Source organism: Notamacropus eugenii, chromosome 1 (assembly GCF_028372415.1).
Source record: "Notamacropus eugenii isolate mMacEug1 chromosome 1, mMacEug1.pri_v2, whole genome shotgun sequence".
In the NCBI taxonomy this organism is placed as follows: domain Eukaryota; kingdom Metazoa; phylum Chordata; class Mammalia; order Diprotodontia; family Macropodidae; genus Notamacropus; species Notamacropus eugenii.
The window spans coordinates 1,907,175-1,919,887 of NC_092872.1; the positions used below are offsets into that span (position 1 = coordinate 1,907,175).

Sequence of the window (12,713 nt, forward strand, 5' to 3'; positions counted from 1 at the left end):
CTTAGTGGATGTAGATGTGGATGTGGATGTGGGGAGACTTCAAGACCAGTGAGCCTCACACTCAAAGAGCAGGAGGAGGAAGACAGTTCTGGATGGGACACAGGATTCCCACTAGATTGTGCCTAACCCTAACCCTGAATCATCCGGCCTTTACCCTTGGCCTTGGATAGTTTCAAGAAACACACCAAGGCCAGCCTGGAACCCAGACTTCACAGGCCTGGGAAAAGAACATGGCGGAGGGACAGAGGCTGCAAAAGGCAGGTTCTCAGGAGAGCATGGGAGAACCCGGGGCATTCCTCTCTCCCTGGCACCTTTTCTGGGAAGTCTCCACCCTGACCCCAGTGTCTCCCCGTTCTGAGATGCTTTCTCCTCTCCATGTCCAGTGCCCCCCATTACAAACAAACACACTATCTCTGTCTGTCTGTCTCTCGCTAGGCACTGACTTAGGGTTTGGGAAGGAGTCTAGGGAAGGTCTGAGCTTGAGGAGTTGAGGATGTCAGGATAGAGGAAAATCAAGAAGGGTGGGGTGGTGGTCTCTGACCTTGGCAGTCGATGCCATAATGTCCCTGGCAACAAGCTGGTTTCCAGGTGACTGTAAAGCAACGTCGGCGGCAGCCAGGTTTCTGAGATTTGCGGGAGAATAAAAACGGATCGTAGGGGGTGTATCTCAGAAAGAAAGGTCTCCTCAAAGGGCTCTCCCTCAAGCAGAACTCGATCTCGCCCTAGAAATCAGCCAGGAAAGAGTCAGCCACCAGAGGGGCAGTGTAGTAGAGGGACTGGGTCTGATCTCAAGACTCACCAATCCATCACTCCACACGTCCCAGACATTGACCAGTCCCCTCCCCCCACCACGTCCACCTCTTTCTTCACCTCATCCTTGTATCCTGCAGGGCAAGGGGGCAGTAAGACGCATGAACCACAGTACTGTCTGAACGTCTGAAGAAGAGACATAGGCACAATCCTCTCAGTGACCCCTGCCCAGCTTCCTGTTCTCCACCTCCACCCTACACACCAACCTTCCCCCAACCCTTCAGGTCCCCTTGTGTATTTGTGGGATTATTAGAGTTTAGAGGGACCTTAGGGATCATCTAGCCTGACTCCTTCATTTAACAAAGAGGGAAACTGAGGCTCAGAGATGTTGGGTCACAAAGATAACAAGCAGTAGAACCAGAATCTGAATGCAGGCCTTCAGGATACAAATTTGGGGCTCTTTCCACTATACTCTCCCTTGAGAAGGAATCTGTGAGGGACATAGCTGAAGTCCCCATAACTCAAAGACCTCAGCTCAGTGGCACCCTTCCCCCATCCCCTCTTCTGCTCCTGCTGATTTGAGTGAGCCTGGGCTACCACCCTCAGCCTGCCCCAGCCTCCTTCACCTCCCCCTATCACTGCTCATGTCTGGACACTCCTTCAGGTTCTAGCTTCAGGTGAAGAGGCCCTTTACAAGGAAAGGGGATGGCCAGAAGCCATCTTCCCCACCACCCCATTTCTGACCCTGATAGAAGTCACCTTTGCTTCTTCTCTGTTTCCTGCAAGTCTCAAAGAACTCCTTCCTGACACAAACCTATCCCATCTTACTGTTCTCACACACACTTAGGTTGGGGATAATAAAATCAGGTAATTTGGATTTGAATCCTAGCCCACCTACTTATTACCTATGTGACTTTAAGGAAGTTCCTTCTTTGACCACATCTATAAGATGACTAGTTGACCTCAAAGATCCCTCCTAGCTCTAAATCTGGGATCCCTCTATACACTAGTGGGGATCCCTCCAGCAGGTCCTCTCCCAATTCACCATAAATATCACACCCTCCCTGATCCCTGTCTCCCACCCCCGATCAGTTCCTGGCTCTTCTGACCGACAACTGTTCCTTGATGTAGTGGTCACAGCGGGACCCCAATCCTGCTGGCTCCAGGAGCTGGTTGATGCCATAGGCAATGCCCCCCAGGAACTCCATGTGTCGCTGTACAATCCGAGCTTCCCCCTCGCCAACCAAGAGGTCACCCTGGAGCAGAGAAAGATGGGATGGAAATGTGCCCACTTTGCCCAACTGATGTTTTCTCCCCTCCATATCCAAATCCTGCCCATCTTCCAAGGTCCTTTGGCAAATCCTTATGCCCACAACTCCCTAAGTGTTCCTAAGAGTTTGGTGGGGGGCTTTTTGAATGATGGACTATGTTTCCACGCTATTCAAAAGATCATAATAATTCCTCTAAAGAAATTATATTGGTGATATCTGCTTCAAGACGATAGATTCATTCCACCTCCACTAGGAAGCCTTCTTTGTCCTCCCTCAGCCTTCAGGGATCCCTCCCTCCAAACTTTCTGTGCATCTTCTCCAGCACACTCCTCTCTAATTCCTAGGGAGCAATCCCACCTCCTCCAGACTAAGAACTCCCTGAGGACAGGTCTGGTCTTTCCCTTTGGTTGCCCTTTGCCCTTTCCTTTTGTTTCAGCCTCTCCTTGTGCCATCGTTGCAGGGGAGGCAGGCAGGTCTAAGGGATACTGCTGGAGACAGGGGACCCTGTGGTTTCTGGGGCATGCTGGGTAGCTTCTGTCTTCATTCCATTCTAGCTTCTTGACTTACTGGCAGGGTCTTGCTACAGGAGAAGGAGATGGGAGAGCCATGCATTGTTCGGAGTTCACCAAGGTGGGGTATGTCAGAGGCCAGAGCCTGAGGGAGGACAGAGGGGAAAATTCAGCAAAAGTCACAAGGGATGAAGGCTAGGAACCTGAAGGGAGATGGTCCTAGGCATTCCAGCCCACGGCACAGACAGATCCCTAAGGATGCCATTTTAGAGACAAATTCTATGGGATCTCCAAGAGTAAGGTTTAGGAAGAAAGGAAGTAGCCTTCAGTCCTACCCATTCTCACCTTGACATTGCGGATTATGTGGCCCCTCAAGATGGCTGCCAACTTCTCCCGATGGTCCTCATGGTAGAGCCATGCCTGACGCTCAGGCGAGAGGGCTCTCAAGGCTTCATCCGTGGGCCACAGGACAGTGAAGGGCTGGTGAGACTTATCATGAAACATTGGAAGCACCTTGGCTGTCTGAAAAAGGCCTAATCCTAGTCATAATGGGAAGGAGAAGGCTACAACCTCAGACCCAGATACCCACTAAACCCAGCTGCCAAGAACAGATATAAGGAGGGAGTTCTGAGCAATAGGGAGATGACCCAAGGAGGCGCAGGACCCTCCCTACTTCTGGAACATGACGATCAGAGGGGGATGAGTTGGGCAGCCTCAGCTGGGAGTGGGAGAAGGTTGGAAGCACGGTATTTTGGGGGCCCAGGAAGGCAAACTTTCTTGGCTCAGACTCAGACCCCTCAACCTCCCATAAGCACATCTAGTTCAAACAACTGAACACACACACACACACACACACACACACGTCCTGTTAGAATGTACAGTGCTTCAGGGGAGGGACTGTCTCATGCCTCAAGAGTTGAGCACAGTGCCCGACAGAAATTAAATGCTTAATCAAGGCTTGATAGACTGAGACACAGAGAGACCTACATGTGCATGTACACACGCAGGTACCTGTGTCCATGGATATTCCTAGACATGCACACTGATACATGATGGATTGTCTGTACACACATGCAAACACCTGGTTCAGAATGGACAGACAGATGTGAGCTCACACAGACAATTACCGTCAGAAGCTTGCTAAAGATCGTGTAGCCCCAGCTCTCAGCTGCTTCTGTGATATTTTGCTGGAAATGAACAGAGTCCCCAAAGCCGTGAGAGAAGAAGGCACAAAAACAAGTAAAACAAGAAGTGCTTTCATTTCTGTAGACCTCTGCAAGCTACAAAGTACTTTTCCCACAGCAGACACCATAGGGAGGCAGGCTGGAGGCTACGAGTTTTGTTTGTGCTTCATTCTCAGAGATTGCGACATCAGGGAGGTGATGCCATTTCATGTTAGTGAATTGGATGTATGTGAAGCAGGGCTGTGCGAAGTCACCAGCCTCACTGTCTCCTCCACAGCCATCTGGCTCCAGGGGCCAGATAGAGCTCAGGATGACTGCAGATGGCCCTGGGTGCAGCTAAGATCTTTCCTATGTCTCAGTATGACCGAAGCAACATTCATTTTTTTTTCCGGAGGAGGAAAGAGGCCAAGATGGGAAGAAAATCATTGGTTCATGAGTAGAAGATGGAAGAGCTGAAGCTAGGCCTCCTGCCTCCAAGTCTGGGCTTTACTTAGGACCCTCCCCCACCATTGCCTCTAGCTCCCTTGTCCACTCTCCCCAGGTATCCCATCATACCTTGGGAGGTAGTGATGAGGTATTGGTCCAGTGAACAACCTCTGGGGGTAGCAACAGTTTGTCGATGAAATGTAGAACACCATTCACCCCGATCTGGTCTTCAGTCACCACTTGGGCATACTCATTGATATAGATGTTTCCCTGTAGGGGGCAAGAGAGACATGGTAGTTTGGGACTCCCCTACCTCCTACCCAGGGCACTCTGCAAACCCTGTCTATCCTCAGAGACTTGATTTCATGTAAAGGATATAAGGTGTCAAAGCCAGAAAGAACCTTAAATATCATCTGTGCCAGAAGGTATTAATTTTTTTATGACATGGACCCCTTGGATAGTCTGGTAAAGCCCATGGGCCCCTTCCCAGAATCACATCTTTAAATGCATAAAATAGAACATATAAGATTACAAAAAATAGATATATATATTTTTGAAAACACAATCTCATGGGCCCCAAGCAAACCCTTGATTCTAGAACAACCCCTTTATTGCACTGATGGGGAAGACAAGGTCTCCAAAGAAAATTCATTTAAGATCACATAACCAGCTGATGGCTGAGCCAGGCCTAGAATCTAGTGTTCTTGACTTCTAGCCTAAGGCTTCACTGCCAATCTTTCCCTCTATCCTCCAGAGGCATCCCTCTCATCCCAGGCTCTCCTCCCATAGGCCCCCTCACCTCATGCTGGGTGAAATGGAGCTTGTGGCCAGATAGGGTGGTCACGTATCCTGCCTCCAGAAGGTCCTGGGTCAGCAGGCGTCTACACCCCACCGTGTGGTATCGGAACAGGAGCTGCCGATGGATGCTAAATGTGGCCAGCTCTTTCTGGGGGTAGAGAAGGAAGATTAGGTCCAGCCCATCCTTGAGACAGATGTCCAACCATCTCCTCCACCTGGATTTTTTCACTTATTCCCGAAGCCTTACCCAGGCTTGTGCCTCACCCTCCCCAGCTCAGCTTAGCCCTGCTCAGGAGGGTCTCCTCCTAGAGTTACCCTGGTGAAGTTCTTCATTAAATCTTCTTTAGGGACAAAGACTGTGAAGGGCCCATCTCCCTTTAATTCCTGATATTCCTGTGAGAAATGTAAGACCATGGGGGGTCATGGAAAGTGGGAACTATGAGTTTTATACCGTTGGCCCAGTTTGGGATCCAGAACCCAGAGGGAACAGAAAGCACCATGTAAATGCATGCACAGTGCACTCTTATTTTGCAAATGGGGAAAGGGTCATCCAGAGAGGGGAAGGGCAGAGTCAGGGGCAGAGAGGAACTAGAACCCAAGTCTCCTCACTCTCAGCCCAGGGTTCTTCCTATTAAAGCTCAAGGACTCAACAGCTGTCACAACCCTGAACTTGGGGAGTCCTTGGTCCAAGGAAAAGATCCTGTCCTCAGGAAGCCTCCAGTGGAGAGGGGAACAGAGGTAGGAGAGAAAGAACTTTGGCCTTTAAAGAATCTGAGGGGGAGACATGGTCCTAGCTATGGGAAGTGTTATGGAACCTGCTGAGCCCTGAGACCCTGGCAGGGAGAGAAGATGGGCTAGGCCCAACCATCCTTGGTGACCTCATCAGGGGGGAAAAGCCCTAACCACTGCTTACCATAAAGTAGTGGCTGAAAAAGGCCGCATCCTTGTCTCGGAGGAGCTCCTGGGGAGGCAGTGAGGGGCATGAGGGAGGGGAGCACACAGTTGACTTTGGCTCATACTGTAGGGGTCTTTCACTTCCACACCCCAAACACACAAGGGCTTAGGTCTCTGCCTGTGTTCCCAGCCCAAGGTCTGTCCTATGCTCAGGGCTGTCAATTTATGAGGAAAGATGTGGGACTCAGGCTGGTAGAATGTGGGATGATGGCAGCATAGGCTCAAAGACTTCGATCAGGAGGTCAGTCCAATGCTCTCATTTTACAAATGAGGAAACTGAGACCCCAAGAAATGAGGTGACTTTCCAGTTAGTTAAGGGTCTGAGGCAGGATTAGAATCTAGGTCCTCCTGATTTCAAGTCCCTATATCTACTGTATCTTGCTGTCTCACCTAGGTATAATGTGAGGGATGGAGAAAAGCAGTACTGGTATAAGGGGCAGGCTCTTCAGGAAAGGAAACTGTTCCTAGAGTGGAACAGGGTCTTGGCACAAGGCAAGGGATCCTGGAGCTCAGTTTGGATTAGAGATCCCTAGACTTGGTCCCAGGTAGAGATCATCCAGGCTCTATCAGGGACTCAGGGACCTGCCAGAAGGTGCCTCACCAGGCTTATCCTGGTCCGGCAGGTGAAGCCATCGCCGACGGTCGTGACACCACAAGTACAGGTCCTCTGTCCAGGCCCTGTGTTGTTACATGAAGCATAGCGGCTGCAGCCTCCATTGTTCTGGAGGAGAACAGAGAGGATTGGCCAGGGAAGGCAGATGGGTCAATGAGAACACCTTTAGGGAAACTGGAGCCAAGGTATGAGACTATCAAAGGGACAGTGCCCCCATCTCCCATCAAACCCCTGGTTTGCCCCAAACAGTGTCTGGGCTACTGGATACCAGAGTCCTGGAGAAGGGACACCCTCATGCCCCTCCCTTCAGATAGTCTGGAAATCCCCCAGATGCATGTGAGGAGTAGACCATCTAGGCTCTACTCTGTCCCTCTCCCAACCTCAGCCTCCCTTTCTATAGAATGGAAAGTTCTCCAGAGTAAAGCTGGAGTATTATGATGACACACCTTTGTGCAGAGGTTGATGGGATCACAGCTCTGGATTCCATCTCCAGTGTAACCCGGTCCACAGTTACAGGCCACCTAAACCCCCCCCCCCCCCCACCACCAACATAGTGTTAACTATCTGTCCATTTGAGTCAAGGGTCCATGTTTGAGGGAAACACACTGACCCTGCCCTCCGGGAGCCCCTATTCTGAGAGGGAAATACCCTTCCTCCTCCCAAGGAGATTCTGACCTAAGGAAAGTAGATTTTTTTTCTAGCCCCAATCCCAAGATCCAGAGGGAAGATGGAGATCTAGGGGACTTGAAGAGGCAGAGTCTGGGTGGTCCCAATTCCCCACACTGTTGGATATCTCAAGCTCCACCAGACTTCAGGTTACCAACCTGACTGGGCCCTGTAGGAACACACTCAGCCTTGGCATGGCAGCCACCATTTTTAATTGGGCATCTGTTGACTTCTAAGGGGAGGAAAGCAAAGGTAGTGAGTGAATCGAAGGGTAAAAGTGGAAAGGGGAAAGGGGAAAGGCAGGGGGAGGGGAATTCACACCATCCTGAGTCCCTGATAGAGCCTGGGTGATCTCTGCCTGGGACCAAGTCTAGGGATCTCTAATCCAAACTGAGCTCCAGGATCCCTTGCCTTGTGTCAAGACCCTGTTCCACTCTAGGAACAGTTTCCTTTTCTGAAGAGCCTGCCCCTTATACCAGTACTGCTTTTCTCCATCCCTCACATTATACCTAGGTGAGGCAGCAAGATACAGTAGATATAGGGACTTGAAATCAGGAGGACCTAGATTCTAATCCTGCCTCAGACCCTTAACTAACTGCCAGAATTCACACCATTTCCCATGGGGAGCTGTCCAGCCTCCAAGGGCCTAGGGACCTGCCTCCTTTTGTCTCTGTCTTTCTGTCCCCTCAGTCTTTGTGTTTCTCACTTGTTCTCCCGAAAAGAGGAGACAGCCCAATCTCCTTTGAAGCCCTTTTCCCACTTTGGGGGCTTCTTGCGTTTAACCTCAATCCCTCTCTGCTTCAGTCAGCCCATTTCTTGCCCAGGCTTCTCACCCAGACACAGCTCCCCATCCCCAGCATAGCCCTCCTTGCAGGTGCACATCCTCTCTCCAGGGGCCACCTTGGTGCAATTAGCATGAAGGGAGCAGCCACCGTGATCTTGGGCACAAAGGTCCACTTCTGTAGATGTGTAGGCAGGGGAAAGAGAAATCATAAGGGGACAGGAATAGCCATCGGGGATGGAGAGAAAAGGGTGAGCTGGGGACAGACTGGGACTAGGGGTTGGGACAGGCTGGGGTTGAGACTTCTTTTAGGCCAGGAGCTGCGGGACAGTCTGGGTCAGATCTGAGACAGCTGGGGAGGGAGATAGTGGGGAACTATCTCTGATAGCTGAAGAGTCTCTAGGAGTTGGGGGAATGCTGCTTGGGGGTATCCTGAGGACCTGAGCAGCTGGTGCCATTGCCAGTGTATCCAGCAGAACAGACGCAGGTGGTGTTGATACAACTGGAAGGAGAAACACGGCCTCAGTCAGTCCTGTGCCCCTCCCTCAGGGTCAAGGGGAGACCTCTAGAACGGGACCTATGGCTATCCAACTGAGCCCCCAAAAGCCTCACTCATCAGGGATCACTCACTTGGCAAAGGGGTCACATTTTTCCGGACAGGATGAAGCAGTGATCTCTGGGGGAAAATTGGGGCAATGTTATATGTCAGCTGAAAGTCACGGTGGGAGAAGGAGCCCAAGATGGAGCCAGGGAGAGGCTTCCTCACCACAACCCTAGTCATCTGGGACTCCACAGGGCTACCACACACTCCCAAGACCCTCTCTGCTCCTGTCCCTCACCTTGGTCACAGTGGGGGCCTTTCCAGCCCACACTGCAGATACAGCTCCCATTCCCAAGTAGCCCATCCTGGCACATTCCATGGCCACAGTTACAAACTAGGGGAGGAAGAAGAGTCATTCGGTCATTACTGATATCCCCACCCAAAGGAAGGCTACCATTCCTCTTGCCTTGTCCCTTTAGGATCAGGGTAGGAATCTTCTTCCAACACCTCCATTCTTCCCCTCCTCCTCCCTAACCCACGAAGAACTTTCCCTTCAATCAACTGAGGAATATCACATAGTCCTACCTCACCATTCAAACTCTTTGAGGTTAGATTGTGAGCCCAGTGGGCGTGCCCCACCCTCCTGAACAGGTAAGAACACTGAAGTGATCTGACTTACACCCCCCCACACACACACAAACACACCCCACACCCCTCTGTGGTCATGGTATGAATCTTCTTCCCAGGACACAGAAGAGGAAACTGAGCCCAGGAAGGGAGGAATCTCGCCCAACCTGGCCTCTCTGTAGACCCTTACCGCCAGCACAGTCAGGCCCATAGCGCCCCAGCTCACATCCCTCACAGGCAGTACCATGGAAGCCTTCATGGCAGTGACACTCTCCATTACCCAAAAGGCCATCCTGACACTGCCCATGGCCTGAGCAGTTACCACCTGGACCCCCAGGGCAGGGCTCACAAAGGGTTCCAAAGTAGCCAGGGCAGCAGTCAGGGATCTGGGAGTAAATGTGGGTGGGCAAGTTATAACAGGTCTGTTAGAGGCCAGTGTCCAAGCCTCAGCTCATCAGTCCCATTCAATTCTTGAAGAGCAGAGAATGGAGACCCAGGGAGGGAACAGGGACTTGCCCAAAGTCACACAGTGAGTTACTTAAAAGCAACAAAAAATGACAAGGGCTTGACACGGACCCCTGGTCTTCTAACTCTCAGCTCAGGGCTCATGCCAGGGGTTCCAAGCCCTTGGAGTAGAGGGAAGTCACCCTATCTTCAGTCTCCCCTTAACTCCTCTGACAGTAACAAGTCTACCTCCTAGGAACTAGACTCTGCAAGGGGTAAACCCAGACCTGGCCTGGGCTCTTCCTGTGGATCTTCTATTCCTTATTCCTTTCCCCAAGTCCAGCCCCTACCACTACCCTCTCCCCTCTTGGATCACAAACCTCTATTTTCTTGACGCACGTGTAGAAGCAGCCTGTGACCCGAATTTCATTAGCCAAGTAGATACAGCTCTCTCGGGGGCCTTTCTAGAAATACCAGAATGGGAGGAAAGGGATTCAGTAAAGGGGTGAGATGCAACTTGGATGGGAACTCTGACAAAAACAGATAGAGACCGAAGGCTAAAAAAATTAAGACACTGAGAGACACAGAGACAGAAACAGAGATGAGCAGAGAGATGCATGGAGATGAAGACCAAAAAACAGCAGAGACTAATGAAGATAGAGAGAAAAAGGAATAAATACAGAGAAAGAAACAGAGAGAGAAATAATGGTAGGATGAACAGGAACAGTGATAAATGAGGCAGAAAAACTAAGAAAGATTGGGATAAACTGAGAGGAAAAGATAATCAGAGATCAAGAGAGACAGAGAGACAGAGACAGAGAGAGAGACAGAGACAGAGAGACAGAGACAGAGAGAGAAACAGAGACAGAGAGACAGAGACAGAGAGAGACAGAGACAGAGAGACAGAGACAGAGAGAGAAACAGAGACAGAGAGACAGAGACAGAGAGAGACAGAGAGACAGAGACAGAGAGACAAAGAGACAGAGAAAGAGACAGAGAGACAAGGAGAGACAGAGACAGAGAAAGACAGAGACAGAGACAGAGAGAGAAACAGAGACAGAGAGACAGAGACAGAGAGAGACAGAGACAGAGACAGAGAGAGACAGAGACAGAGAGAGAAACAGAGACAGAGAGACAGAGACAGAGAGAGACAGAGACAGAGAGACAGAGACAGAGAGACAAAGAGACAGAGAAAGAGACAGAGAGACAAGGAGAGACAGAGACAGAGAAAGACAGAGACAGAGAGAGACAGAGACAGAGACAGAGAGAGACAGAGACAGAGACAGAGAGAGAAACAGAGACAGAGAGACAGAGACAGAGAGAGACAGAGACAGAGACAGAGAGAGAAACAGAGACAGAGAGACAGAGACAGGGAATTAAACCAGGACAGAGTTAAAGTGAGACCAAAAGAACCCTTTCTTTAGTTGTAAAATGACTACGTTATCTTTAAGGTCCCTTGCAGTCTTCAATCTTATGAACTAAACATGAAAGTGACAGAAAGTATGAAAAGAGAGAGGCAGGTAGCACAGCACTAGTCCTAGAATTAGAAAGATTTGGGGACCAAAAAGTTACTAACTGTGCATGATCTTTGATCCAGAAATACATTGCTTCTGTGTCTATACCTCCCAAGAGACCAGACAAAGAGAAAAAGAATGTGTGTAAAATATATATGTATATATATACGTTTAAAGCAGTCTTGTTTTGGTTGCAAAGAACTGGAAACTGAAGGGATGCCCATCAACTGAGGAAAGACTGAACAAGCTGTGGTCTATGAATGGTATGGGATGCTGTTGTGTTATAAGAAATGATGAAGGGAATGATTTCGGAGAAACCTGGGAAGACTTGTCAGAACGGATGTGAAGTGAGCAGAACTAACACTGTAACAGCAATACTGTAAGGATGATCGATTGTGAAAGACAGACAGTAACCATGATCAAGACCATAATCCATCACAACGCCACAGGACTTAGGACGAAATATGCTGTCTACCTCCTGATGAACTCGGAATGCAGATGGAAGCATATTTTCTTCTATTTCTTTTCCTTGCTTTTTTAAAACATGGCTAATACAGACATTTATTTTGTATGACTTCATATTTGTAAGGGTTTTATTACAATTATTTCTGACCTCAACAAGATGAGGGAAGGGACAGAATTTGGAATTAAAAATAAAATAAAATTAAGGTAAAAAAAAGAAAGATCTGGGTTCACATCCTGCCTCAGACACTTTCATGCTGTGAGACCCTGGACAAGTCATCTCACCTCTCTTGGACTCACTTTCCTGATTCCTGAAATAGGGAACTTCATGGTTGTAAGGACCAAATGAGGTGATCTCTGCAAAGCACTATGTAACTGAGTTAGCTGTTGTCGCTGTTACTATGCAGGCAGACAGATGCAGAGGAGATGACAAAAAGGGGTGCAGGGTTCTGCTTCTCTGGACCCCTGCCCAGAATTCCGGGTCTGATTTGGATGTCTCACTTGCTACTGAGAAGAGCTGGCTGGGTTTGCTGCTCTTTAGCGCCATCTAGAGCCAGAGCAAAGGGGAACCTCTCAGGAGCTTGACTTCGCAGATTTATTTCCACTGTCCTCCCCAGTTTCTTCCAGGTCTTTCATGTACCTTGCCTCTTCCCTCAACACGTCTTAGAACTAATCAAATTATCTTTCTAACACACTTCTTTTGTTGAGTCGTTTCAGCGTGTTCAACTCTTCATGACCCCATTTGAGGCTTTCTTGGCAGAGATCCTGGAGGGGCTCGCCATTTCCTTCTCCAGCTCATTTTTCAGATGAGGAAACTGAGGCAAACAGGGTTAAGTGATTTGTCTAGGTTCACACAGCCAGCAAGTGTCTGAGGCTGGATTTGAACTCGGGTCTTCCTGACTCCAGGCCCAGTGTTCTATCCACTGAGTCACCTGGTTGCCACACAGGTCTGACTAAAATCTTCAGTGATAATAATTTTTTTTTAAAAAAGCTGGAAGGTATAGAGATTTATAGTTTCATGTAAAAATTCTCTTTTCGTTCTACTTTGTAACTCGAACTGCTCATTTTATTGGGTGTTTGTTAAATTCAGAATAAAATTTAAAAAAAAAAATCTGTTCAGTGGTTTCCCAGCACATACAGGACAAAATGTTTATACTTATTCGCTGGCCGTTC

The 12,713-nt window shown here is 49.2% G+C and overlaps 1 protein-coding gene across 2 annotated transcripts in view; it reads right to left on the reverse strand.

Moving 5' to 3' along the window:
- Positions 1 to 12,713, reverse strand: part of STAB1 (stabilin 1) — a 63,714-nt gene that overhangs the window by 9,907 nt on the left and 41,094 nt on the right. For both annotated transcript variants that reach the window (XM_072649947.1, XM_072649946.1), the window contains exons 37-55: positions 9,945 to 10,028; positions 9,311 to 9,506; positions 8,792 to 8,887; positions 8,583 to 8,628; positions 8,393 to 8,454; positions 8,005 to 8,130; positions 7,330 to 7,403; positions 6,952 to 7,026; positions 6,494 to 6,613; positions 5,852 to 5,899; positions 5,254 to 5,331; positions 4,940 to 5,086; positions 4,270 to 4,410; positions 3,658 to 3,717; positions 2,876 to 3,052; positions 2,589 to 2,675; positions 1,860 to 2,006; positions 871 to 936; positions 542 to 722 (exon numbers count right to left, since the gene is read on the reverse strand). In XM_072649947.1, coding sequence (XP_072506048.1) covers positions 542 to 722; positions 871 to 936; positions 1,860 to 2,006; positions 2,589 to 2,675; positions 2,876 to 3,052; positions 3,658 to 3,717; positions 4,270 to 4,410; positions 4,940 to 5,086; positions 5,254 to 5,331; positions 5,852 to 5,899; positions 6,494 to 6,613; positions 6,952 to 7,026; positions 7,330 to 7,403; positions 8,005 to 8,130; positions 8,393 to 8,454; positions 8,583 to 8,628; positions 8,792 to 8,887; positions 9,311 to 9,506; positions 9,945 to 10,028 — 2,011 coding nt within the window. The remainder of the gene's footprint in view (positions 1 to 541; positions 723 to 870; positions 937 to 1,859; positions 2,007 to 2,588; positions 2,676 to 2,875; positions 3,053 to 3,657; positions 3,718 to 4,269; positions 4,411 to 4,939; positions 5,087 to 5,253; positions 5,332 to 5,851; positions 5,900 to 6,493; positions 6,614 to 6,951; positions 7,027 to 7,329; positions 7,404 to 8,004; positions 8,131 to 8,392; positions 8,455 to 8,582; positions 8,629 to 8,791; positions 8,888 to 9,310; positions 9,507 to 9,944; positions 10,029 to 12,713) is intronic.